Raw genomic sequence first — 25015 nt, 5'->3', positions numbered from 1 at the left:
AGCTGCCACACGTCAGGGGGGGAAAAGCTCAAGTTTCAAAAAACACGAATTAAAGTGACACAACAACGAGGCATGTTTTGGGACATCATTTGGTTTAATTGGCTCCACACAGACACAACAGTTTTGGGCCTTTGCTTTCGCTGATATTTGAGATTTGCTTTCCTGATATTCCTGAAATGACGCTTCAAATGAAACAAGGTACAATCACATTCAGTGCAACAAGATCTTTTTTTTTTTCTTCACAAAAGTTTTTCTCTTTTTTTTGGGGGGGGGCTTCCTGACTGCAAGCAAGAACACAGAACAACCAGCCAGCTTTGTTTTTACATCAATGCAATAAATTATTCATATTTATACTGACTCTGAAAATTATTGGGACTTATGTTGTGAGATATACAGTAAATAGCACTATTCTGACTAGATTCACGCACATAAAATTAATCTAAAACCACTTCAAGGAATGAAAATCAAAGAAAAATGGACATATTCTCCACAAATCGACCAAGAGAGGTCATTTTGCTTGGAAGTGAGTCATGTATAAAATTTGTATCTGCATAAAATATAAATCCAACAATTAAATTAGGCCTTGATAAATCCACGGGCAGTGAAAATATATACACACATTCCTCAGCGCATAAGTAGAAGTGGATGTTTTCTCACCCATATTCCTTTGTTGTTCTTATACACTCGGTGGGAAATATCTGATTAAATAAGGCAAAGCTTGAACACAATCTAGGACAGGATCGTCCGATTACAGCCAAAACTGGAGTTTCAGCCTTTGAAATCAAAAGAATTTACAGATTATGATCTGCTTTAAGATGAAAACATCTGTCTTCTGCTTTGCTGCCACAAAAGCCGTGGGATGAGAGTGTGTTGTCCCCCGCTGGATCGCTCGGATGTGCCTTTTCTCCTGCCTCCATGGCAAGAGTCCACATACATCTTATTTAACCAATTACACGCAAAGTGAGAGGGTCTGAGAATGAGATGTTTTCAAGAGCGCACAGCAGCGCTGCAGGCACGGCACGAGGATGACTCACAGCAGCACAGACACGTACGCACAATGGCAGCAGCAGCACGGATAGGAGGACTTCACACACGCACGCGCCTGCGCGCACACACACTCTCCTGATGATAGCATCAGAAAGTGTAAAATCATTCGCAGCTAGTTAAAACTGCACTTCCTGCAACATTATGAGGTGGTGACCATCTGGATCAACGTGTGTGTGTGTTCTCATTTCCCCCTCGGAGACTGTGGTGTTGGCTGGTGGTGCTCCTCAGACGTTGGTCTCCTCTCCTTCCAAAGGCAGCTCCTTCCCCTCCAGGCGTGCGTCCTCTGTGGTGGTGCTGACACGACCGGCAGTGCCCGTCTGCACCAGGAAGGAGAAGCGCAGGCTGCCTCTGGCCGGCCGGCCCTTCTGACTCCCGTTTCTGTAGGACACCACCAGCCTGCGGTTCTCCTCCGGGGCAATGGAACACAAGGGTTCTCTGTTGGCTCTGCCCAAGCGGGGTGAGTCCCCGCTGGGGTCGCTGGCATTGTTTTCATGGAGGAGCAGGTTGCCCGTGGCAATGCTGCCACTCTTGAGGTGCGGAGTTTGGCTGTAGGTGTGGCGGTACTCTTCGTCGATGTCTTTGCCCAGCTTCCACCTCTTCCACTTTTTCAGCATCTCCGACTGCACCTGCGGAATCACAGACGGCAGACGATGAAGGTTCGGGCTCTGGATTGTTGACGACGACGACTTGCGATGGAAACGCCGGTGACGAGGAGCATCGAATTCATCTCGTCTTTAAAGGCAGAGGAAGGAACACCTGAGACTCATCAGTCCTACCTCTTTATTGACAAAACAGTACAGGATGGCAACCAGCAGACCCTGCGACACAAGACAAACTATGAACAGCACAGTCGTGTCACACACTCTCTACATCCATTACAGCCAGGAACAGGAGGATGACACCCCCCCAATTCTAAGATTAGACTTAAACCCTTGTATGTGTCTGTTCCTCTCCTCCTCCTGCCCTTCGCTCCTGCCCTACCTGTGATTAAATAAGTGGACAGGTTCACTTGAAAACATTTGCTACATCTGTCCGATGTACTTAAAAACAGGGACAGAGTTTTGAAACCACCAGAATGGGGAGAGGAACGGCCTCCAGATAATGTCACGCTGACTTTACAGCAGTAAATCACAAAAGGTCCCTCCTGACCCTTAACTATATATCTGATGCAGACCAAACTCTTAGATAATGAGTAATTAATGAGTGCGCTTGTTCTTCTGAGCTACAGGTATTGTGTGTGTGTGTGTGTGTGGGGGGGGGGGGGGGGGGGGGTGAACTATGTGCTGCTTTTAACATTGTTTTGATGTAAATTACTTGAAGTGATATATAATCTGGTGCTCTGACCTGGAAAGAGCTGAACAGCAGGTCGTAGAAGAGGCGAATGAGTCGCAGCAACGATCCTTTTTGGACCGACTCGTCGATGACGAAGGTGAAGAGGATGGCGTGAATCCCGAGCAGAGGGATGAGGGTCAGGGTGGATTTCGCTAATCTGGACCAAAGGGTGGGTGCACGGATTTAAAGGAAGCGTCATAAAAATGAGATTAGAACCAAAGGAGGAAGCTTTAGTTAATTTCCAATTACAAAGTGTTGCTGTGCGATGATAAACAGGAAGTAGAATATGTGATTGTAGAATTATGGTGACTTCTAAGGTATTTAATCTGCTTCTACAATCCAGATGTATAATTTTTAATCCACTAAAATACAGAACAAATGATCTTTGCTCACAGTGTAAAGAAGCAAAATCAGTTTAACAACAAGAAAACAATAAGATTTCTCTCTGACCTGAACTTGTAGTCAGTGTATCTCATCTGATGAGCTCTGAGCTTAGACATGAGGATTTTAATGATTCGGATGAATATGAAGAAGTTGATCTGAGAAAAGACAACAACATCATTCAATGCAGTTTTGTCTATGTGATTTATATATATATATATATATATAACAGTATTCCAGTAATCAATGTATTTTATCAGGTTGCGTATTTATTTATTTATATATTTTATTTTATATATTTATACTGTGTATCTGAAATCAGAGTTTTTGAAACATTTCAACCTCATTTCTCCACCTACAGGACTTCAGGGGAGGTAAGTCCATCCAAACGAGCACACGAAGCCCACATCTGAGCCCGAAGGACACCAGCTAAGCTACTAGCGTGTTAGCATGCTCCACCTCCGTGCTCTGCTCATCACACGGAGGTCGATCCATTCCTTTGATATGTTGCTGACTGAAGAGCGAGATTTGTTCCACCCCCAGCTCACATACAGCGTGTATAGATATATTAAAGCCTTTGTTCTTTTGAAGTCATACACATATTTTTTCAAGATCAATTATTGTGCATTCCACACACACACACACACACACACAAAATCTTACCAGATAAGCAAAGAGAATAGGAGAACGGATGATCCACCAGAATCCCATGTTAATATTTCTTTCCCAGCACCTACACACAAATTATGCCTTAGCAAATGTATGTAAATGTATTTAAATGTATGTAATATGTGCTCACAAAATGAAAACCACATATAATTCATATAGCTCCGATTCAGTTTGAGTCTAACAAACCATCATTTATCCTTTTAATCTCCAGCATCTCTGTATATATTCATTTTGATTAAAATTAGAAACAAAATCTAAAGAAAAACTAAATTTGCCAGTTGATGGATTCCGACTATGCTTCACTTTATTCTTTATGCAGAAACCTCTGGGGACAACTTTAACTTCTGGTCTTTCCAGGAACTTACTCTTCGTTCTCATACAGATATTTGACGGTGATCCACGGCACCACAAACATGAGCGGCGCTCCTGAGGAGAAAGAAGAACATTTAATGTGGAAAAAAAAGTCAAACAAAAAAATCACTTGAGTATAAAATGGTGCCGCTGTGCGCCTGGATTAATATAACTGACAGATGAGAGAACATTGCCTCCACCTGTTGGCGACACAATTCCCTTTGTTAATGACTGGGTTGGTGTCAGGTAACCATAGAATTATGCTGCCTCCTCCTCTCTTTAGCCTGTATCAGAAAGCGCATCGAGGCTGTGGGTAAACATAAAATCAATCATCATCAATGCACCGCAGAGGAGCGCATCCCCAGCCTGTAAGCTCGGTTTCACCACGTCTCAACCAGACTTCACGTCTTAAATCACCTTCAGCCAGCTGAGTGGACTCCAGTTGAGGCGTAGAAACATCTCAAAGATGATTTGGGGAAACAGAAGGCCCCCATAGCTAAAGCTAGATTCTGTGTGCAGCCCTGCAACCTCTCTAATATAGATTTAGAAGTTGGAGGTTGAGTTGCACACCACTAGAATCCCCGACAAGGACACAGGAGACATAATTCTGCCACACTGATGCCCACATTCACCATTGTGATCTCAGTGTTCTCTGCACCATAGGCCCCCAGTGTCTGTGGATGGCAGCTCAGCGCACTTATTTATGGATATTAACACTATAACCGACTGGGACTTTGTGAGAGAACGCCTGGACGCTCTCCAAGAACATTAGATCATTCTAGCCTGGTGTTTAACAGCTGTAATTCTTACCCCAACCGATTGCCATGTAAATGTAAAAGTACTTCTTCTCGCTGAACACGGTGATGACTAAGAGGCTGTGCAGGTAGATGCCTTCCACCAGGAGCCAATAGTTGTTAGCCATCACGCTGTACTGCATCATCACCATGGCGCCGCGGCACCACGTGATCCCCTGATTGCCAACAGAAACACACATTGAGTCAGGGTCATAGCTTCTTTCACGGTACAAACGCACCACTGCCATTCAAACGTTGTCACAGTCACAGCTTACACTTGTGGTGCTAAATCTAACCGTTCAATCTCGGGGCTACATCTTTGCTCTCTCTTCTGCTCATGAATAACAAGAAAAATTCAAATAAATTGCAAAATGAATGCTAGCGGCGTATACTTTAGCAAGGAGGATTTTGCAAACATCCTATTCATGCTAAGAGACTACTGCTAACAGAGTGGATGCAGTGTGTTTGTGCTGACTGTCGTGTTGACAGGAGCTTGGGCTTGTGTGTTATTGTTGCTCCTGGAGTCCAGAGTGAGTGTTAAGAAAGCGTCTTTCACCAGGATGGACACAGCCCTCAGGATGAAGGAGGCAAAGAGGTTCATGTGGATGTTGTTCCTCATACAGTGAAGCTTCCTGGTGCACAGACGACAGCACAACGATGTATTATGGCAGCAATGTTCATGCAGATCTTTCCGCTTCTTACCGGAAGGCAATGAGGATTCCCAGGGCCAGTAGCAGAGCTCCCAGGGACAGGGAGTATCCCACTGTGTACATGATCCGTAACTGGCCGAGAATGAGACCATAGTGTTGCTACAGAGGAAAGCAAGGCTGGAGTCACCGTTATGCCTCTGAAATTACTTTAACTTCTGCTGCGTATTGACACAGCTCACAGTGATCCACCCCCCCCCTCCTCCTCCTCCCCACCCCCCAGCCAGGAAGCAACTCTGCCTGCACGCACCTCTGCAGGGTCGTCCTCACACTCGCTGGTATTCTTCGGTGCCCATTCACCATCTGCGCTGCAGAATCTGTAAACCAGACTGTGTCGAACTGTTTGCACAAACACACACATTAGAAGGCCGTTGACGAGCACGTCAGGAGGCGTGGCCAGTGTCAGCGATGGCCGCTGCACGTGCGTGGACGCGTCAGCACGAGAGAAATCATTCAGATCAAACATCTTTCAAATCTGGATCCCCAAAACAACAGTCTTGTAAATCATTCTGTCATTCATGCTGTGCGTCATCCTCGTTAAGGGCGATGAAGTCGTTATAACTACATTCATTTTATTCATAATGATTGGTTAGTGTTGACTGGTTGGAAATATGTCAGGAAAAAAAAGACACAATTTGAGACTCGGTCGAAGGTTCTGAAATATAGCTTCAGAAAATGAATCGGCTAAAACTTGCAAATGTAGGCGGAGCCTACACACAATGGTTACGCCACAATGAATTCATGCCCGATGAATTCGTGCACGTACAAAAGCACTACAACAACCAGTTGAGCGGGTTTGATCATTACATTCGAAGAGATTAGCACAGCTGGAGGAAGAGACAGAGGTTTTATATATTCAGCCAACGCCATGCAGACACATATACTATATATATCTGTGTGTGTGTGTGTGTGTGTGTGCGTGTGTGTGTGTGAGTGAGTGTAAGAGGTAAATGCAAACCCCATTTGCCACCAAAGTTTCCAAAGTGCACATTAAAAAGTGGCAGGAAGACACTCAGATTAAGAGTGTTTGGAATGTTTGGCCTTCAAGCTGAGAACTCCAACTACACACAAGAGGTTCTTTCATCGGTTCAGTTGTGAAGCCGTAGTGAAACAGGGCTAATTACCCTGCTGGATGATGTGTTTACACATTAATACGCCGATCAGACGTCCCACTTTGTGCTGGACACTCCTGCGTTTCTGTCGCTTTTAACAATCCCACAAAGGGAGCCGCTGTCCCGCATTGACAGGCCACCATTTCTTTTTTTAAATCTGGCGTTTATAAAACAAATGTCTGTCCTCAGGAGCTGGACGGGACCGAAAATGTCAATGTCAATCAAACTAGGAGGCGGAACTGCAGCTTAAGGGTGCGCCCACCAACATAAACACAATACGAGCGTGGAAGAGGCAGAGGAAAGGATCCCAGAGTGGGAATCCATCGACCGGGTAAAACCAGCCACTCATTTGATGTCTGCTTGAGTTGTGAATACTTGTGAAAGGACAGATGTTCACAGCATGTCAATTGGTTCACGCTTAACAAGATTCTTCTCCAGAAGAGGCAGCGTGGCTGCGTGTGGAAGTGTACAGTTTGGGTGCAGGAACTGGGAAACAGCATGAGAGCTTCGTGCTAACTGTTCCTTAATACGTGAGAGAACAAGAGAAAGAAGAAGAATTTAAATAAAATGCATATGGAGCCCTGTTACGTGACTTCCCACAGTGGTTTTTGTTACTTTCAGACAGTTTTTAATCACACTAGAACGTGCTGGAATCCAAAATGGGTCATATTTTACTGAGATGTCTTTGCATAAAGATCATTGTCCATGTGTAAACTCACACAGACCTTTGCGGTACCAGGGCAGGAACCATGGGCAGGACACATTGACGGTTGTTCCTGGAAGTCCATCTGGCCAGCAGGCATACAGGTCAAAGGTCCTGTTACAAACCAGCCCTGCAGGGGAGAACGATTGGGTGAACCCGTGCAGAACCGCTCCGTCGTCTTGGATACCACTCCCACTTAGACCAAAGAGAGTCACCTGTGGAGGGTTCTGCAGAACTGAGGTAGTCCAGGCATTGGTTTTTGTAGCTGCTCCACTGCTCTTTCACAAGCTCCAGTGAGTTAGCAGAGGAGAACTGCAATGGAACAGTCACAGTTTTCAGAACGTACAGCCCATAATGCATTTGCCTGCTGCAGACTCTCCAGTAGCATGGAAACATGGGCGAGAAGCAAAGAGGGCCGTACCTTGGTGTAGCTGCAGAGAATTAGCAAAACCAAGAGAAGACAGACCTGGGACATCCCACTAGTACTGGGAGGATGGGGATTGGTGGGGACCAGAACACCAAGGACGCCTGACACATGAGGCGGGTTTGACCTGATCTCACTGTGTGGCCTAAAGACACCAAATAGAGAGTCCAGTCAGTGTGTGTGTGTGTGTGTGTGCGTGCTCACAGGCATGCGTTGGAGGGTCGGCTGAATGAGATCTGACAGGCAATAATGAAAAGGTCAGGCTTTCTCTTACACACCTGAGGGAAAGTGAATACACCGCAGGTGTGCGACAGCTTGATGCTTTTTTAAATGTAGCTTTCATGCTAAATGTAGCTCCCAGCTACATGACCCATAAACTGTTCCTGCATTTGATCCCAGCTTCACCTCCTGCCCCCCCCGCGGTGTGATTCTCTGCCCAGGAGGTGGGGGAACACAATGAAATCTGAAACGTTTCTGCAAAAAACACCTCGACCGTGGACACATTTTTGGCTAAAACGTTTCAAGCTGCATTGTGCTCAGGTCTGTGTCCCGCTCCTGCCGAGGCCGCGTGTTTGATCAAACATTCGCTCGTCCGTGCAGGTCCTGAGGAGCTGTAGACGTCTTCCGGTTTCTGTGAGTACCGACGAACATGCCCCCTGTTACGAGTCCAGCCGTTTGAGGAAATGCGGCGCCTGAAAATGCCCTTTTAAAAAGCGGTTTTCTATTATTTTCTAACGAGGTTCAATTCACTTTGGTGTCACGTGGACTTCACGCAGCCTGTTTTCACGTGCATTTTATTTTTATTACCTCCTAAAAAATAAAGCAAATAGAAAAAGTAAACCGTCTTTTCACTGTTATTTTGCTACGATGACCGCGGCGAGCGCAGGGCCTCCTAACAAGATTGTAGGTTGGACTCCAGCTCCGGTCTGTGTCCTCGCCTATTGTCTGTGTGGGTTATTTTCTCCAGGTACACTCCAATACCTGAACATTAGGTTGATTAGAGACTCCGAACTTCCCCATTGTGTCAGTGTGTTGGTGCGTGGTGTGTGTGTGTGTGTGTCCTGTGATGGACTGGTGACCTTTCTGGGGTGTATTCCTGACTCTCACCCGGGGACGATGCACGTTTTTAATCTGGAGGTGGACTCATCTCATCTCTGATGTGTTTTGCTCTCATGAATTTTGATTCCTGGAACCCGCCGGCTGTCAGCCGCTGCTGAATCGTACGGTGGTTGTACTCGGTACTTTTCTACTTTTAATTGTTCACTAACAAGAGTGTATTTAAAACGACTGTATTGTGTTTATTTGCGTGATATTTTAAATGGGCTGGTTTATTTCATGAGATAATTATGCAAAAATGACTTGAGGAATGCTCCCCTGAGGATCCTTTAATGAGAACTGTGCATGTGTAAGACAATACGATCACAAGCATAGTGAGCACAATCAGCCTGTGTGACTCCATTTTCCCTTCCCAGTGTTTGTGAATAATGTCCACATCTGCGAGTGTGTGTGTGTGTGTGTGTGTGTGTCCTGGGGCATACTTTCTAAAACGAACTGACTCGCATTACTGCTCATTTGCTTCTCTCTGTCTTGCACTCGTTCACACATTTGCTTCCTGCTCCGGGCGAGGAAAGAGGTGGAAGGATGTGTGGGAAGCTGCCCCACATCTGGGACATTCTCCCAAAAACATTTGACCCAAAATGACAGAAAAACAGATTATCATTGGTGACCTTATCATCAGCACCTCCCAATTATGTTGTTTAAATCAATAACCCGTCAGTCATGTGGTGCATGTAGGTGGTTGCAGAGACAGTGGTACAGTGTCATTAATGGAGCTAAACAGAGATGTAATTACGTTATTTATGCCCCCATGAGCCGTCCTGCCCCCCGTGGAGAATGAAAGGTGGAGACATACGCTCCAACGTAATTGCTCAGGCTACATTTATCTCCTCTTCTTCGCTTTGTGCCTTTATTTCTTTGTGTGTATCTCATTCTTTGCATTATTGCTTGAATTAAAGTTGTCATTTAAATTAGGGGCTGACGAGCATTATGATTCATCTCAGGTTTTAATTTCTTTGCTCACAATGACTAATGTTTAATTACATTTAAAGTGCAACAACAATTAAAAGAGAAAAATAGAATACATGCAAATGACATGAATATAAAACAAATGAGAGGAGGCAGGAGACGAGGTAGCTAACTTTTCATGGCTTTTTCTGATCTGTTATGATGTTTAGAGAAATGAGTTAACGTTTGTTCCACATCTGATTGCTAAAGCCAAAGTGGTTCCAAATAACGAAAGCGTTCTTCCCTTTCTGTTCTCCTGCCATCCTTCCCAGCTAGCTAAATTAGCCCCCCCAAAATGTGCTGAAAGTGAAACTACAGTTTGTGTTCAGGGGCGCGGCGCAGCACACCGCTGTGAACCCTAATGTGCGCTGCTACGTGCACATCACAGGCGAGCAAGGCGTATGGCACAATAATTGTTTTATGCCGATTATCTTGCTTTCATAATAGCGGGAATCCAAAATCAAAATTCAATTACTCGCTCAGCCCTAATTTAAACGACAGCAGATGTTTTGCCATGTTTCACCCAAAATGATGAGATTGGTCTGTAGTTTAGACTGTGATCACAGTCTTGAGACTCCCCTGCGTAACTCTTCATTAGTAATGACAGCATTTTAGCTTCACGCCACATTATTCCTCATGTTTATTGGTTTGTCCCGGTCCCATTGGTGGCGTCGCCTGAATTTTCACTCAAAAATAGGGAAAATAACCTTGCTACATCTTACTTTTAGGTTGAAAACTTCGATACTGGTTCCGGATCTGATAAATAAGTCTTAAAGTGGCGAGGTCAGTGCGTGTTGTGGAGCTGCTGCTGTGCTCATCTTTACATGTCCAGCCCCCCTGATGACACCCAGGAAGAGTATCTGAAGCTTAGAGGTGGGAAACATCAAGATACCATCCAAGTACACAAACACACTCGTGTTTTCTCTCTGGACTGGTAAACATTTCTGGGTTCAACTCCTAGATCCTTTAAACCCACTCCACTCCACTGCTCTTCCACGACTGACTTACTTTATCCGCTGACTCCTACGGAGCATATCCCCTTTGGGCGAGAGGTGGGTTCCACCCTGGACAGTAGGCCAGCTCATTACAGGCGGAACATACAAGATCAAGGAAGCATCCACCCTCACATGCACACCGCCTGCTGATTTGACTGCCTACTCTTAGGAATCGTGCTAAGACAGGGGGACAATCAAGCGTTGCTGCACACATGCACTAGGAGCTGTTCTGTAATGCCCCCTGCGACCCCATGGATGACCCCAGCGTGTGTCATATCTAAACTGTCCATTGATCCCACTTTTGACCTCCCGATGCAGCCGATCACACCTGTGACAGCTGTAAACATGAGGGTCAGTTACCAGGTCGGTTTAATGGCAAAACAAGCAGCTCCAGCACCAAAACACACCACTTCGCATCTGCTGTGTACATTATTCTGTCTTTACACCACACATTTGTTCACACTTGTGTTTGTATTCTGTACATGTTGTATAAAGGAATGGATATCAATCATGGCACCCGCATGGAAGACTTGAAGAGGTAAAGGCACACACACACACACACACGCACACACACACACACACACACACACACACACACACACACACACACACACACACACACACACTAGGGACAACCGTAAAAAGGAAATATCTGGGTTGTTGCCATGACTACATTCATATAGAGATAAGAGTGAGGCTATAACATCCACAAACCTACCTGGCTATAATCTCTCATGGACTTTTCAAGTATACAAACAGATATTTAACCACATTTCAAAAAATTTACTGAAAAATGTTAGTGCAAATAGATTTACATGGTATTTTAAAACGTATTCTTAAGTAAAATTATACACTCTGGAGGGCCTGATCTACTGAGAAGTCCAATAAGGAGCGGTGAACTGCGTGCTTGTGGAGACATTTTGCACGCTTGGCTCAGGTGATCTTCTCAGGAAAATTGCTAAGGAAAAGTGCAAACAGTATCGAAATGGGGAGTGAATTGCTCCCTTTCCCACGACGGCGAGTATATACACGAAAAGCCAAATTTAAAATTCTATTCAATTCCACTTCCACCACTTTCAAACTGCGTCATCCCAGGTCGACGCAGCTCCTTTCAGCAATGTGAAAGGGTTGTTGCGTCATTTCCAAATAGCCATCCCACGTCGTCCTGCTAAAATACCCGATGACACCGATTTACCTGCCCAAATGCCGAGCCGAGGCCGTTTTAGAAAACCTGCGAATAAAGAAGCGGCCCAAATTGGAAGTGATTTCAATAGTAAACACCGACAACCGAGAAATCTAAATACGACAACACTAAATCTGATGTGGAGCGGCATCAGTGCCAAATTAGAAAGGAAAACAATGAGAACAATAGAGGAAATGAAAAACAAGGTGTGAAAATCCAAGACGCTGAACAAAAGAAAAACTCTTTGATAATAAAAGAAAGGCCAGTGGGAGAAATTGCTGTGTTTACATGCGTAGCAACACTATGCAACAGTTCCCGCGTGATTGGTGTGAATAGCAACAGGATTTTGGGACTGCAAAGCAGTTTGCAGTAGTCGGATTATGCGCGGAGTCAAGCCACCTCCCCCCAATAGGTCGCCATTTGCATCTTACTGTGACCTTGTACACCCCACCACAACAATCCGTTCAGGAGTTTGGCAGCGAGGTTGCAGCCTCCGTTTAATCAGAAGCAGTGATGGGCTCGTTTACGCGTCAGTCAGTGCTGCAGGCGCACAGCAAAACAAATGTATGTGTGAAATCTCGATTCAGCAGATCAAGAGTTAATGTGCAGCTTGTAACGGTGTTTAACAGAAATGTTTGTGTCTTATGTTAAGACTTCTCCCCAATTCCACCATCTCCACCCTCCACTTCTCCTCCTGGGTCCCAGGGTACCACCAAAACTATTTGCTCTACCCTGAGAGCATCCCTGGCTGGTCTGTGTCCCCCATCCACCAGGGATGCTCAGAGAGGTCTGAGAAGCCCATGAGCCTGACATGGAGCCATCCTAATGCACGCTCAGCCTCCCTCCCCTCCGTCACTCTGGCAATCACGCATGATCACCTCTTTCCTCTCCACCGGCACCTTTTCAACCACATTCAAGGCTCAGATGGGGCGGGTTTGAGTGCATCATTAATGTGTCGGATCAGCGGCCATATATCGAGATGTGTATCGAACTGGCCTCAGTGGTGGAGACATCCATCCCTAGTAAACATAAACTAAAAAAATCAATATAGAGCGAGAAGCCAAAAAAAGGTAAGTGGGTTTTAAGAAGCGTTTTAAAATTATGGAGGTCCGTCTAGTGTGCAGAGCGGCTGTTCAGGCCACAGTTTTGGACGTGCAACAGGAACCAATCGGCCTCCGTTGTGCTTCAGCCCTCAGATGCCTACATCTGCTCAGCCTTTCTTGTACCAGTTAAAAGACGTGCGGCTGCATCCTTCACCAGAGATGTGTGATGGAGGACCCGCTAACCTCATAAAAAGTGCATTACACTAAATCAGCCGGGTGGTCACAAAGGTGGAGGTTTACTGTTTCAAAGTGGGGTCTTTGGAGAAGTGCTTTTCTTATTGCCAGCTGCCTTATGTGGAGGAAACCACATGATACTCACGGTTGTCCTCAGCCTCAACTTCAGCCTCATCCTGCTCTAAACCCGTGGTGTAATGCAACAGAGGGCTGAGTCACTTTCCTGGGGCTGTGTAGTAATGCTCCCCCTCCGTAAACCGGAGCCGGCTTTTTTATGTATGAACCAAATTATGTAGATTCTCTCCCAGAGAGGTCGGTTGAGAATCGGAGTCAGGAGGAAGGGATGCAGGGGATATGCACTCCCACCTCTGGAAAATATGCATGTTTTGATTTGAATCAATCAGAGAATTGAATTTTAGAGCGTAAAGAATAAAGAAAGTACTCAGCCAGCCGCCAGCCATCACCACACTCACCTTTTCCCAACACTGAAAATCTACTGTTCGTTATGAGTCTTGCAGGTTTAATGAGCGTATACATATCCATGCTCGGTGTTTGAGGGGGAAACATTTTGAACACGAGAACAGTCAACTGCTCCGATTACTCTCGGGGAGCCGACAACAGCATAAAACCCGTGTCTGGTATCAGTCAGCGCTTCCTGTGTGGATGGAAATTTGATGTACCGGCCCATTCTGCATGTCAGAGCATTTAATGCACGTGAGAGCAGACTGGCCGAGGTTTGGTCCCGGCAGGGTGTCGCGTGACGTCTGACTGGCGACTCAACAGAGGAGAGAAGAGCGTCAGAGAGGAGTGTGATAAGCAGGCAGGGTGAGCACGGCACAATGACACCAAATGAAACAGATTGAGATAAAAATCCATCCAAGAATTAAATCGGATAGTTTGGAATGGTTCTAGCCGTTAGGTAGAACAAACCCTCACTGATTGTAATTGCTTGGACTCGTCTGTCACATTTAAAAGGCTGCCGAGAAAACAATGAAACCAGCGATGATCTGCTCTTCTTTCTTCCATTCAGTTAAAACTCATGCAACTCCCCCCACGCCAGGCAGACGCCTACACCTTTCCTTCACGTCGCCGTCCAACGTTGCGTTCAAAACAGCGATGCAGGATGTCTCTGTACAGAACTGTGGCCTTTGTTTTGGTGGGGAAAGGCTGCAGCGGCGGCTCTTCCCTCAGGATGACGTCATATCGTTTACGTCTCCTGTCAATGATGGAAATACGATATCCAGCAGCTCCAGGAGCTCATAGGTGCCTTTAGGTCAAGTCAACTCTGTTGACTCACCAAGTGCAGCTTGTGCCAGAGGGCTTACAGGTCCTCTGTTGACCCAGTTCCTCTTCCTCATCGCAACCGGTGAATAAAATACTTTGATCAAATCTGCATCATTGTAATGCAGCAGATTGGAAGCACATGTTTGCGCACACACTGGCGGCATCAGTCAGTGTGCAGACTAGAGGATTTGAGAGCTGCTAGCGCGAGGTCACGGATGGCGGCTCATCCGTAGTAGCCAGCAGTTCACATTCGTTTGTGAGGCGCCTGTGCGACAGCCAAATTCACATTAGTAATGCAAACACCCACAGCCTGGGACACACAACACATCATTCCCCTCAACACCCCCCCCGGACATCTTCTGGACCGAAGGAAGGCATTCAACCAAGCGTGCAATTAAATACATTTATTTTACCGCACACACGTGCTCACACACATGGCGATACACACAGATACATACACATTTGTCAAGCATTAGATATGATTTATGAAGGATTTTAATACACTATGTGACAGCACAGATGGTCTGTAGTCTGGGATGGGGTTGAGTATGTGAAGCGGAGGGACAGGAAGTTCTGAATATACTACTGTGTGAAGAAAAAGTCCCAGAGGAAACAAATCAAGATGACAGGGCTGTAAGTTGACTGTCACTTAGAACACACATTAGTTGACTGGCTAAATCCCCAAGAGAACCAGGAAGGGTATATCGGTTGACACGTTCGTCTTTTTTTCCCCTCAATTTAATATCAGGATGATATTAAATAACGACAATCAGAATGATTTCTGCTCTGACTCCAGAAAAACTGAACACTTGCAATGTCTCTTCTCGCTATGGAAACCACCTATTTACCCATCAGCCCCCCCTGAAGAGGTCAAAGGGCAAATTTTTTAGCCAATCCGTGGAGCTGCAGCTTCAGGCATTACTCATAAAATGTGCAACATTGTAATATCAGTGACGCCTCTCTAATCTTTTTCATTTACCCAGAGGGACACAGCTGCAGAATTCAGAGCAGCATCACAGCTTGTAGTGAGACAGGACCTGTGATGGGATGACGGGGGATCTTCTCTTCTCACAGCAGCTCATTAGATGCCCTGACTCTTGGCGGCTCTTGTCCTTTATTTTCATTTTGATTAAGAGTTAAGTTATCCAACAGCCCATTTTCTAGCGCCACAACAGAAAACTGACCATGCAACTTTACCTGAAAGGGTGAGGTTTCCCTCCCTTGACGGTGAGTCGATAGAAAGGATCAATTGCGGGTGTGTTCGTAAAAATATTGAATCGTGGTTTACATGGAATTTCAACCACGTAGAGACCTGGAAGTCTGCAGCCGTGTAATAATGCCTTTCTTCCATCCAAGACTGATCCATTATTACAATCCATTATTGATGGAGTTGAGCCCGCGCCACACCTACTCTATGTGACAACCTTTCCTTCATATTGTTAGCAGCAGCATGTAGATGCTACCAGGACAACAAAAATGCTTCTTTTTCCTCTCTGGAGACCAAAATGTTCTTCGTGTCAGCTGCTGGAGGTTTGATGGTTGCAATTAAAACAGATGCTTGACTTTTAAACCCTCCGATCCAGAGTTGGGGCTCTAAAATGGCTCAAAGATAACCTGGAGAGAAATGGTGCAGTTGTTGTTTCAGAACATAACATCATTAGTTAAGGTGCAGTTTGTGCTCCTGGCTATAAAGAATGTCATTTTTCAAGGTTGTCTGTTTTTGACTGCCTGTCATAAAACCTTTTCAATGGAAACAAATGCCCATACATTATAGCACATTATAAATTTATGATGCTTTATATTTAATTTCTCATTTAATATCCTACTGGCCTTTCTTTTTTTGCTTACAAAAATGCCTTAATTATCATTATGTTAGAATTGAAGTTAATATGGTTAAATTCCATCTAAAAGGCTGATGGAGAAAACACAGGCACAGTGTTTAACACAGTTATGTCATTTCATCGTATCAAATCAAAATCGAGCTCTTGTGACGCCATCGATTTATCATTAAGTGACAGAGGAAATTACAGGGTGGTGTCAGATCGAATCCATCACGCTCAAGGTCCACTCTATTGATCTGAGTTAAACATCCAGAAGACTTTATATAAGCAGGCAGCCCACTGAAATTGGTGGGTATGGTTGATGTTAAACAACAATGACATCCCAGTACATATAAGAATACTGATAAGAGCCAGAAAGAAACATTCACAGGTTCTTCTAGTCACACATCAGACTCGTTAACAGGTGGCACTCAAAAGGAAATGATCAGGCTCATATCTTAATCCAGAGATCATGGTTGAGAGATCAAAGGAAGATCTATAGATCACACACATGCTTCATATGTGCTGCCCTGAAGAGCAGCACGAAGGTTACGACTGCGGTAATTCAACATTGCTTTATTTTTGTCTCGTTGCCTCTGAAAGGTTACGTGACAGCCGGCGTCTGGCTGTCTGTCTAGTAGCAAAGTGGCTCAAAAATTTACGACCAGATTTTAATTAAACTTTCAGAACAAGGTGATAATCAGCCAAGGAACAGATGAATAGATTTTGGTGGAGTTCCAGATTCTGGGAATTTGACCTTTGATCTTACAAATATCAAAGTCAGGGGACTTTAATCATAAAGCAAAGCAGAGAAAGAGATTTAAAACTTAGTTCTAGGGCAGCTTCAAAACCAAAAACAAGGGGAACATCTCCCTCTTTCTCCACTCCATCTACCCTTAAGATGCGTCTATACATTCATGTCACATATATGTGTTTGTCTTAGTCAGTCTCTTATTCTGAATACAGTCCACCAAGATTTGATGGTTCAGTGCCCCAGAGCTCCATATGAGGACCTCTGATGTTGCCCCTGGGCCTATAGACCACCAATAACTCCCTCTAAACAGACTTTACCTCATATCTCCAATTATAATTAATCGCCTCAACTTCCTTCAATAAATACAACATATTCAAATTTATCAAACCCAAAAATACTATCAAAATGTATTTCTTACTAGCCAGTCTCCCTCTAGTTTTCTCTCTACCATGAAGTAGACACAGACATAACTTTTTAATCATTAGCACAAATGTCTTGTGGACCCAAGTGTGCTTAAATACAGTTAAAATGACTAAAAATCCATATCTTCAACACATACAATACCAAATTCTCCAGAGAATATTCAACAAGAATATTCAAAATATTCAAAATATTCTCCTTCATACTGTGTGTTTGTACACATTAACATTTCTTTTACTTCTTACTCAAATTTCCTCTCTTCTACATCTCTGGAACTGGCAACCAAGGAAAAACCTGACCATGACCCAGGAGACCTTGGTGGTGGTCATTGGAAATTGTCTAGTCCTTAATTTGCTCTCATAAACTGGTGGGACAGGGACGATTCAGCCCTGTTGCTCTTGGTCCAGGCCGGGCTACTGGGTGGCACATTAGGGGGGCATGCACCCATGGCCTCTCATGGTGTGCCTGTGCCTCTGGTGAGTCTGGGCAGCCTGGTTCCACTTGACTGGGGGTAGCACCTCTCTGGGCTGGGGGGTGAGTGAGGGAGGGAGGGAGGGAGCGAGCGAGCGAGCGAGTCTCGGTGCGCATGTGTGGGCATGTGAAAGTTTGTGTGGGAGAACGTGTGTGGTCTGGGCCACAGCCAGATCCGTTCAGAAGTGTGGGATTCTGGGGCTGAAGATCAGTGATCAGCCTGTGCCTGGGGTGGTGAACCGAGCAGGACTGGCAGGCCGGTCTGAGGGGGCGGGGGGGTGGTGACAGTCAAGAAGCTGCTTCTCCCACCTTCCCCAGTCACTACACACTCTGGGTGCAGGTACGCTGTGGGTGGATTAGAGATTTCTCTATTAAAACTGTCACTGTTTCCCTCCCATCCAGACAGGAAGCAGCCAGCAGCGGCGACACCAGGAGAACCTGTCTGTCCTGCACTGATGACAGACTCCTGCACTGATGACAGACTCCTGCAGGGAGGGAAATGACATCTGGGATCATAACTCTGTGCTCAGAATTGCCAACACAAATTGGCCATTTAAAACCTGATTGCTGTCGCCCAGTGTGGCAATATTTTTCTTTCTCTTTGTTCTCTTTTTGCGTGTGTTTGTGTTACATCTGTGTGAGTGATTACGAGTGTGTATGCCTGGCTTCTCTAGTCCTACCACCCCTCCCTTTGTGCAGGTGGGGCGACCCATCTTGGGTATTTCTCTCAGGGTGGGTCCTCATCCTCTGCCTGGTGGTCTGTGGGTGTTTTTGGTTCCTCTGGTGGGTGGTGGGACCCGGACCATTCCTTGGTCCGGGTCCTGCAAGGATACGTCGGAGCCTGGGGTGCCCGGCTTCCAGCTGTCCCTGATCACCTGGTGTCAACATCTCTTGCCTGTCCTTTGCTATTTTGCCACGATATTTACTATAATCATGCTCAGATTTAATGGCTTTACAACAGAAAATGGAAAACAGTCGAATATTTCCAAGGTATGTTTGTGTTAACTGTGTTTACCAGCTCCCCCTCCTCGCTGTCAGCTCAGACTGATGACGCCATCGACAGGGCAGACACGCGCCTGATGGGTGCCCCAGGCGTTCAGAACCGGCAAAGTTCAGGCCAGAAATGTGGCAACGCAAACACGCTCAGATAAACATCCATTAAAAAAAGAGCGTTGCTTTGTTTTTGTTGTGTTTAGAGGTGAGAGGGCAGCAGCAGGACGTGACGATGCAGATATTTAACATTCTGATCAAGCTCAGAAGGGTCAGTCCTGAATGGTGGATCACAAACCACACTGTTGACGCGTGATGGGCGGGATTAGTCATCAGCTGGTCCACGCTCACGCCCGACTCCTGCGGCCTCAGATTGCTGCTGCAGCTTCCTGCCAAGATGCTGACTCAGGACCGGCAGCTCAACCGACTGTCTGACTCTCGCTGATGTCACATTTTCAAGGGCGGTCGGTCGGTCAGTGTCTGAGCAGGCCTACAGAAGTCCAACATCGGCCTGGACAGGAGTTTGGACAAGACTATAAAGGTGAGGAAACTGGCATCACGGTTGCCCTGACAATGAGAGATGCAGCAGGACTAAAGCAGCAGTTGGGCCTCAGAGATAAATGTTCACCTCCCAAATCATTGAAGTGATGTACAGTACAAAGACTGTGTGTGTGTGTGTGCATATGTGTGTGTGTGTGTGTGTGTGCTAGATTGAGTAAAGGGTAAAGTGAAGTGTAATTTCCCAAAGGGCATTTCAAGAAGAGCAGGAAAGCAGGAAACAGATTTGTATTGATGTTGTCAAAATGTCCCATTTGACGTGCGTCATGTCACTGTCCATCATCTCCGTCTTCCTCGCCAGCATCCTGGACACTACTGTCATGGATGCTGTGCCCTGAATGTCTTATTTGCACCTTCATTTTTCTTCATACTGTACATAATTTTTAATTTCTGTACATAATATAAGAGTCTTTTTATTTTAGTACTATTCTCGTACACCACGGGCTACCGCTGTAACGTGTAATTTCCCCGGTGTGGGATCAATAAAGTTTTTTATCCTATCCTTGCATTGTTCTTTTTTTTGTTCATTCCCCTCCATTCTTGTGTTTTTGGCCCCTGTCGGGGTCGCAGGGTGACAGAGGAGGTTCGCATCCTAATCAGAGGGCTTTAACTATGGTTGCTTCGCTGCTGCGGCGCCACGTTGCTTTAGCTTTCATTACTTTCCACACCGGGATCAATCCGCGTTTTTTTCCTTTCCTTTTCCCACCTTCATCGCATTTTACGGTGGAATGGTGGTTAGAAATCATTCCAAATTGTTGTTCATTAATTTAACTGGAGGCTCTTTGTGTTCAATTTTGCAGAGCTCTGTGCATTAATGAACCGCCACAATCCATTCGAATCAATATGCAAAATGCAAACAAGGGAATTAAATGAGTCCCGATGCTCTTTTCCACCTGCCTCACTCTGATTTGAAATACACAGCCAGTCCTTACACAGAAAAAAAAGTACAAAATCATGTCAGCTAACTTTAATGTATATATTGTTTACAATATATAACTGCTTCATCTGCAATTAAAGATAAGGTTCAGCTGATAAAACGATGTGTACCAGTACAGAGTGCTGAGGAACTTCCCAGCCCTGTTTGCGTAGAGTAAGAGGTGGATGAATGACACGACTGCACCCACACCAACGCAGAAGGTCGGCAGGAATGAAAAAACATGTTCACCTTAAACGTTAGCAATGCAAGAGTGCCAAAGAAAGTAAACCTCCAATGGAGTGGAAAACATTACAGCCTAAAGTCATCTGGAGGAGGCTTCTTTTGTCTGATGAGCAGAGCCTTTTTTTTTCTCCACCCTCAGAACCGCCATTGTGTTTGGAGGACACTAAACTGTGGTGAATCATGGTGACGATATCGTCCTTCTGCCTTCAGCAGATATGACTACTCAGTAGTGAATAACATAAACTGGAATATATGCTACAGGAATACTATGTCAAAATATAGGTCTAATTTTATAAAGACAAAAACCCCGCAGTACACATCTAGTCCTGTAGGTGGCAATAATAAGATTAAAAACACGGGCCGAGGATTCAAACAGAATCAAACACTTATATCAAACACTAAATAGGCAGATGTGTGGAAAATTATTCCATTGGATAGGCAGAAAATGTGAGATTTGATATCATACTTCAAAAAGAATGTAAATATAAATGCTTGATGGGATCAGAATTGGGGGTATTCCAGTTGGGAGGGAGAGCGCTGTTGTTCTGGAGGAGGACACGATGATGAACGTGGTTGTGAGGAGATAATAAGGAAAACTGGGGGAATATGGCAAAAAAGGAAGGCTGTGTTTAAATCCTGCTTTTATGTTTCTTTCACTCTTTTATCAAATTATGTAAAAGGAAATGAATGGCCGAAACAGGCGAGATAAAAGATATGGAGCGAGTCGGGGAGGGAGGAAATGGCGCGAGGGGTGACGCAGGTGTGCGCAGGATAAATGTGATGGACTGATTCAGGGTGTTCTTTTTCACTGATGGTCAAAGAAACTCAGAGCAGCATGAAGATTGAATTAAAGCAGATAGTCATCAACGGGGCACAGACGCACGAGTGTGCAGAGCAGCTTCAGGAGCGCTAATGGCTCAGGACTCCTTCCAAACGACTGTCGCTTTAGCCGATATTAATGGCAGGGAGTTAACAAGCTGTTTGAAATGTGTTTAACAAGAGTGTCTACATCATAAAGTTTAACCACCAGGTTAGAAATGGGCCACGCCACTGGGACTTATCAGGGGCTCCGATGGGCAGACGGAACAAGCGTTCAGGAAACCACGTTTCTGCCTGTCCACGAGAAAAATGAGTGAGATGCAAACAAACCCTGGACAGAGTCTATCGCTATCCCAGCATTCCCCGGGTCCGAGGCAGAAGCAGAGCTCCAGTCAACACAGCCAGGAGGACAACTGGAATCCAACCAGCAGCCCTTTTGCAACAAGGTGACCGTGCTAACCGCCCTGCAACCAGGCGGTTTAGCCCTGAAGGTTTAATGGCAGTTAGCGTCCACGGGCTCATTAAAAAAGACAATCAACACAAACCAGGTCGGAGAAGCCGCGTATATGTGATGCATATATAAATGTGCTACTTCAAAATTCATATTTTTAATTAGCCACAGAGGACGCAGAGCATTTAATGTACTTTACTGCATGCGTGCATGTGTGCGTGCATGTGTGCGTGTGCGCATGTGTGTGTGCGTGCGTGCGAGCGAGAGAAGCGCGTATTGTGAAGCAGCCGTCAGTGTTGATTAAATAAAGAACACTGTTTATAGACCAGACTCCTCTTGACAGACATGCATGTAAAACACACACACACACACACACACACACACACACACACACACACACACACCTGTCAACATCTCAGCAGTCACCACAGACGATACTCCAGAGTTCAGACAATGAATTTGAGTATTACACTACAGGTTTCAGATTATATCTAATCTGAAATGATCTATTTCAGATCTGGAGACACCGTCCTGCATCCTTATATTGTCACCTTTTACCTTATGGTTGGACAAACAGCTTCGGGGATTGTTGCTCTGAAAGGATTTGGGGTTTATTTGAAATGTGAAGACAATTCTTCATGACTGAGATTCCTGACCGGCTTTAACGCGTTCTCCAAGCTTCACCTGCTAAAAATGTCAAACTCTCCTTTGAATCAGCTGTACTGACAAGAATAAAGAGCTCAAATATATCAGCAGACACACTGACAGACCATAGTCACGGCTGTCCTTGTTAATGGAGGAGCACAGGCTCCGTGCATGGAGCTCCCGGTGAGCGCCTAATCAGACATTAAGGTCCGTCTCAGTAGGACTGTTTGACCATTCAAGCAAAAAGCTGTGGATAATATTTAAAGTTACCATAAAGCATCGCCTGCAGCGTTGGTGTTCACGTTTGAGGACCAGGGTCCCTGAATCCATCCCAGTTACTTCATGGGTGCAGGCTGCTGCATCCCGAGCAGGGAAATCAGGAGAGTGCCCATCACACATGCACTCTCCTGGCCGCTCAGGTGAGGCAGCTCTTCAGGGAGCAGACGGACGCGGTGGGAGAAAGAAAACGCACAGCCGAGAACACAAGAGCGAGTCCCACATTTTCGTGACGCGGCATCGGGGAACCTGGATCGGCGAACAAACCCATTAATCCCACTCATGTCAACTTCAAAGGCTGACCAGCAGCAGATTTCACACCGGTGCACCAGGCAGCCATAAAGGCCACGTGTTCCCATTTTCTTCCCCCCTTATTTTGGAGTCATGTTTATTGTAAACACTGGGCGCTGCAGGTGTTATTATTTTCATTTAAGGTTAATTCATTTGTATTATTCTAAAGGATATTTACGATAAAAGATGGCAAACTGTGATATTGTGAGAGGATCTAACCCTCCAGCTTCAGATGTGGATGCCAGAAACATAAACAGCAAAGCAAAAGCTGCAGATTTAGATTTAACACACCTGTGACAGAGACTGTGATTGGCGTCATGGGAACAAATCCTTCACAAATATTTCAGAAAGTTGGGGATTTGAACCAATCTTTACACACTCAGGGGTGAATAAAGCCAGGAACCGGGCAAATAAGAGTTCTTACCGGACCTTCTCTTCTGTCCCTGGGAGCCCCAAACTGCCCGAGGTTCATGTCCAGATCTGGTCCATCCCCACCGGCGGCTGCACAGAGAACACCCGCAGAACCATGAGCGAGCGGGGGGAGACCCGAGCAGAGCTTCCAGGGGGGGTCACTGCTCTCTGCCTCACGCTTCACTTCTTTCTTTAACTCTCGCCCCGCTGCTCACTGACAAAAGCGCGTCGGACTGACAGAGGAGTCAAGTGAAGGAGTCAAGAGTCGGGCCGCAGCCGGAGAGCAACTTCCGGCGCAGCCTTTCAAAATAAATTTAAAAAGTTAAAGTCCCGTTGCAGGGAAGGGATTTAAAATGTGTTTGTTGCCTGACAGTAAGAAGTTCATCAAGTGTATCACTGAGTTTCAATGATTGTTTGTCTTTGTTGTTCATGTGATGAGCTGGTGAATTGTCCAGGGTATAGAGCTGGGATAGAGCTGGGATAGAGCTGGGATAGAGCTGGAATAGAGCTGGGATAGAGCTGGAACAGAGTTGGGATAGAGCTGGGATAGAGCTGGGATAGAGCTGGGATAGAGTTGGGATAGAGTTGGGATAGAGCTGGGATAGAGCTGGGATAGAGCTGGAATAGAGCTGGGATAGAGCTGGGATAGAATGGATGGATGGATGGATGGATGGATGGATGGACTATAATTCTGAAATTCAAGACAGAAATCATCAAAGACCTGTTGTCCTTCAGTCAAGTTCTTTCTTTCTTTCTTTCTTTCTTTCTTTCTTTCTTTCTTTCTTTCTTTCTTTCTTTCTTTCTTTCTTTCTTTCTTTCTTTCGTACCGCTACAGTTGACTTCCTGTACGAGCCTGTCAAAATAAGAGTCCGGTTTTCTTTCTTCTTTTTAAATATTCTCGAAATTAGGAATCAAAACATGAACTTTAACACGTTTACCTTGAGCGTTTTTCCAAAAGGGGTATCATATCTACTACTTTCTTTATTTTCCATCCACGGTACCGTGAACTTTCTTTGTGTCACAGTTCCAAACACAGAATGTTTTATTATCATTCTGTTTATTGTAATAATCTGTTTTTTTATGGGTTTGTCACTGCGGCATCACAGACAGACGCTGCAGAGCTTCTGCATCGCAGCAGGTTATAAAGCGTCACGTCTGTTAGTCTCTGATATTCAGTCACACCACAAAAATAATGAATGTAAATAATGTCAGCTCTTCAATGCGTCTCTATTACCATTCACAGATCCAAGCACGTGCTCCTAATAGCCTCTCTGGGTGTTGTTTTGATGAGTCGAGGAACCAGAAAGGAATTCTAATCACCATCATATTTCCCTGGCTGCACATAAGAAACACAATATGTGGACATAAAATCTGTAGTTGTAGATAAGAAGCAAATGCAGCCGTATATATCCATACATTACGCAGTCAAAATTAAACATTATATATTTATTACCCAATAGGTTTTAGAGTCCCAACTCTAATCCAAAAATATTCTCATGAACAAAGAATTCCCAACCAATCCAAGTGAGTTTGAACAGAAATTGTTCAAAAAGTTCCAGTTTGTGCTTTTAAAGCACCATCTGTCGTTCTAAACTCTTAACCTTATGTAAATATGCAGTAATTATCA

The 25015-nt window shown here is 45.1% G+C and overlaps 1 protein-coding gene across 5 annotated transcripts; it reads right to left on the bottom strand.

Annotated features, from left to right (window-relative positions):
• Positions 1-71: 71 nt before the first annotated feature.
• Positions 72-23648, bottom strand: LOC101065688 (glucagon receptor-like). Of its 5 annotated transcripts, none has more exons than XM_029851285.1 (14): positions 23402-23648; positions 7518-7665; positions 7312-7408; positions 7113-7226; positions 5532-5620; positions 5277-5383; positions 5131-5206; positions 4591-4750; positions 3795-3855; positions 3424-3493; positions 2830-2918; positions 2392-2536; positions 1824-1865; positions 72-1673 (listed from the first exon to the last, which is right to left on the bottom strand). In XM_029851285.1, the coding sequence occupies exons 2-14, from the start codon at positions 7569-7571 to the stop codon at positions 1272-1274; spliced, it is 1506 nt and encodes a 501-aa protein (XP_029707145.1). In that variant the 5' UTR covers positions 7572-7665; positions 23402-23648; the 3' UTR covers positions 72-1271. The 5 variants fall into 5 exon arrangements, with proteins under 5 accessions (XP_029707145.1, XP_029707143.1, XP_029707142.1 ...); XM_029851283.1 differs by having other exon boundaries at positions 5050-5206; positions 23407-23647; XM_029851282.1 differs by having other exon boundaries at positions 5050-5206; positions 23402-23646.
• Positions 23649-25015: the final 1367 nt, after the last annotated feature.

Source organism: Takifugu rubripes, chromosome 17, assembly GCF_901000725.2.
Source record: "Takifugu rubripes chromosome 17, fTakRub1.2, whole genome shotgun sequence".
In the NCBI taxonomy this organism is placed as follows: domain Eukaryota; kingdom Metazoa; phylum Chordata; class Actinopteri; order Tetraodontiformes; family Tetraodontidae; genus Takifugu; species Takifugu rubripes.
The sequence above is the reverse complement of the archived record's forward strand: the minus strand, read 5'-3'. Positions and strand labels throughout refer to the sequence as shown.